The sequence below is a fragment of the Cyprinodon variegatus genome, unplaced genomic scaffold (assembly GCF_000732505.1).
Source record: "Cyprinodon variegatus isolate N-32 unplaced genomic scaffold, C_variegatus-1.0 Scaffold34, whole genome shotgun sequence".
In the NCBI taxonomy this organism is placed as follows: domain Eukaryota; kingdom Metazoa; phylum Chordata; class Actinopteri; order Cyprinodontiformes; family Cyprinodontidae; genus Cyprinodon; species Cyprinodon variegatus.
The window spans coordinates 836,106-839,276 of NW_015150487.1; the positions used below are offsets into that span (position 1 = coordinate 836,106).

Sequence of the window (3,171 nt, forward strand, 5' to 3'; positions counted from 1 at the left end):
ATCAGGTTTGTCCTAACATTTTAACTTTAGGAGGTTGAACTATAAATCGATTCAGTCCAGAAACTTAATTACTCGAATTATAGGATGCAGTATAGTAAGTCTTGTATAAATCCTCAATGTGTCACATGAAAATAATTAACATTTTCTGCAGAGTAAATACTTTTCCTCCGTGGACGATCTTTGTTTTTCTGGCTGCTCATTCAATCCGTATCTTTGGCGCCCCCATGTGTCCATAAGTTTACTAGGACTAGGTCATCGTTCAAGTAACAAATTTTTTTTTCCGGCGAAAAATATCAGATAATTTAATTGCTTCCTTGCATTAACCTAAAAAAATCACTTATATTCTTATAACTGAAATGAAAAGGTCTGAAAAAATAACATCTCCATTTATTTTCATGACGAAACATATGCGGGGTGACGAATGACGGCTTTAGGTGTGCTTGTTTTACTGTAACTAATACGCCGCACTCCGCTTTGCCGTCGACACATCAGTTAGCAGCACCGCCCCACGGAGAGTGAGGAAAATAAATCCAACAAGCGACCACATCAGCCTGCACTCCACCGGCTGAGAGACTGCTGGCTCATCCATCGTTAGCTTTTGATAGAACCCCACTCGGTGCAATCGGTTACTTTAACGACTATTATTGTATTTTGTCGTGTTTTTGTTCTTCCCGTTGACAATGGCGGATCCTAAATACGCAAACTTACCAGGAATTGTAAGTGGCTAACGCTATGACACTACTAGGTGGAAGTGCTAGCTTACAGCTTTGCAGCAGGGTCGTTTATCTGTATATTTCCCACAAATACTATCCATTTAACACCCCAAAAATTTTACATTTCAGTAGCAAATATTAAGCTAATGTAATGCATTATGTTGTTAGCATTCAGAAACGCCAGAGGAAACCTAATGGTGTTGCTTTAAGCCGGGGCGTTGGCCAGGCTAACGCAAAATAAACCAACGGAATATCAATATTTTATCGTTTTGTTTCATTAGGCTTTTAACGAACCCGACGTATACGAGACCGGCGACCTTCCAGAGGATGACCAGGCTCAGTTTGAATCGGTAGGTGGACTTGCTGCGTTTTCTGTGTATGTTTATTAACCTTTAGCCTGTTGCTAATGCTAATGCGCTAACTAACGTTTAGCCCTCCTAATGGACCAAATAGGTTCCTTCATTGTTTTAAGGGTTATCTGATTAGTTATATTGCTAACAGGTGTATGTTTTGAATCTTACTCCGCCATTCAGTTAGTGATTTTTCTTTCTTATAAATGAAGCATAACTTATAACTGAGAGATACTGTTACTAACTTCAGAAATGAATGAATTAAAAACTCCTTTAGCAGCCATGTCATTTGTTGGTACTTAAATGAAAGGTTTAAGTTAATCGACTTGCTTCACTTCTCCCAACAAATGATACACACCCTTTTTTTTGTTAAGTATTGCATAAAAAGGACAAAATGTATCCACAATTTGAAAAAGAAATAAGCAAATCCCCCTGAAGTCTGAAATGCCGTCTATAATTACACCACGATGATCATCTTGTGACCTTGAGAAAAATGTTATGTTTTTCTTGGTTATCAGTTTATAATAAATTTCATTGTTTTGGTGTTCTTTTTCATATTTAGGGGTTTGCTTTTATTTATTTTTTATTCTCTTTTTAATAATCTTATGTTGACAGAGCAGCCAAGTAAATTTTAGCCGCATTTTTTCCCCATTCTATGATGCCACATTCATTCTCCCTCTTCTCTTGTCCCCTAATTTGACCTCTCTTCATCCCTCCTGGGACCCTAGTGTGTACAAGTAAGACTTCTCTCAGAGAGCTTAATGCATGATGGGTTTTTTAACTTACGGTGATATATCAAATGTTCCTATACGCACTGATTTAGATGAGAAACAGAATTGCGTTGTGGTTCTTTTCCCTGTGATTCTTCAAAAAATGATTGATGACCCTGATGATTTGGTTTAAATTTTATCCAAGCCTAAATGATGCTGCAGGTCTTTTGAAGCACTGATTGATGTGCGCATGCATGCGTGTGTGTATGTCTTAAAAGAGACATTCTGTTGATTAACCTGTGTTCATGCTCTAACAACTTGCTTCTTGGCTAACCCTTAATTTTCTAACTTTCAAAAGAGCTGCCACTTTTTTATTTTTTAGGCCGTGCCTGTCATATTTGACAGGTTGACTGTGAAGGAAACATACTAGCAGTATGAAATAGGGTAAAATTATGATCCCTCTTTTATGAAGAAAGGGGAAAAAATCAAGAAGTGACATTTCAGCTTGTTTCCCACATTTATTCCCTTCCTGTTTTGTATCAAAAAATAAGCTTTGGTTAGTAGAATTCTATCACAGTACCACAAGCTTATTTTTGTTCAGTTCACAATTCCTGGAGTAATTCTGATTAGTTACTCCACAATGTTTTTTCTTTGGCCAGTGTGTTTTACACAGTTCAGGGGTGCCAGGGAATCATTATCTGATCTATTGGTAGATTTATCAGGTATGCAACCGCAATGATAGTTTCTCAGTGTTGAGGTTTGTTTCAGCTGTTGGATTCAATCACTAGCTGGGCTGCAGAAATATTTAAAAAATCGTATCAAATTCAAACCCTGCTGTATAGCGCTGGGAAGGCTCCATAGTATCACGTATGTTTAAAATTATTTAAAATGTTATTTGAAAAAAGCTATATAATTCAAAATAAACACTTTTTTTATACTGCTCCTAAAATATAACATTTCACAATACAGGTTTAATTGTCTCTATACTATAAGTTAAACATGTTAATTTAATCAATTCAAAATGACCCTTTCTAACATTAAGTTGTTTTTGATTATTTGTTGTATATAAATTTATAAAATGTTATTATTCTGCTCTTGAAAATGGTAGTTGTTTTAAGACAAGCTATGGCTTGACTTAATTAAGGCTGAAGCAGATAGATTATTAGTGATTAATCGATTATTGAAATAATTGTCAACTAATTTAATAATTGATTAATTGTTAACTGGAGTATCTCGATTCTAAAACATGTCTTTATCTGAAAGAGCGACCCATTTAGAACAGTAATTGTATCAAGATTGTAAAAAGAAAAACTTATATCTAAATTTTGCATTTAAGATTAAAAAAAAAACAACAAAAAAACATGTTTTGTCTGTCAATATGCTCTATCAAAAACTCAA

At 35.2% G+C, this 3,171-nt stretch overlaps 1 protein-coding gene across 1 annotated transcript in view; it reads left to right on the forward strand.

The window, feature by feature from the left end:
• The first annotated feature begins 523 nt into the window (after window positions 1-523).
• dctn2 (dynactin subunit 2) overlaps window positions 524-3,171 on the forward strand; it is an 18,938-nt gene continuing 16,290 nt past the window's right edge. The window contains exons 1-2 of the mRNA XM_015402602.1: window positions 524-716; window positions 995-1,063. Of these exons, the coding sequence (XP_015258088.1) occupies window positions 681-716; window positions 995-1,063 (105 nt within the window). The 5' untranslated portion in view covers window positions 524-680. The remainder of the gene's footprint in view (window positions 717-994; window positions 1,064-3,171) is intronic.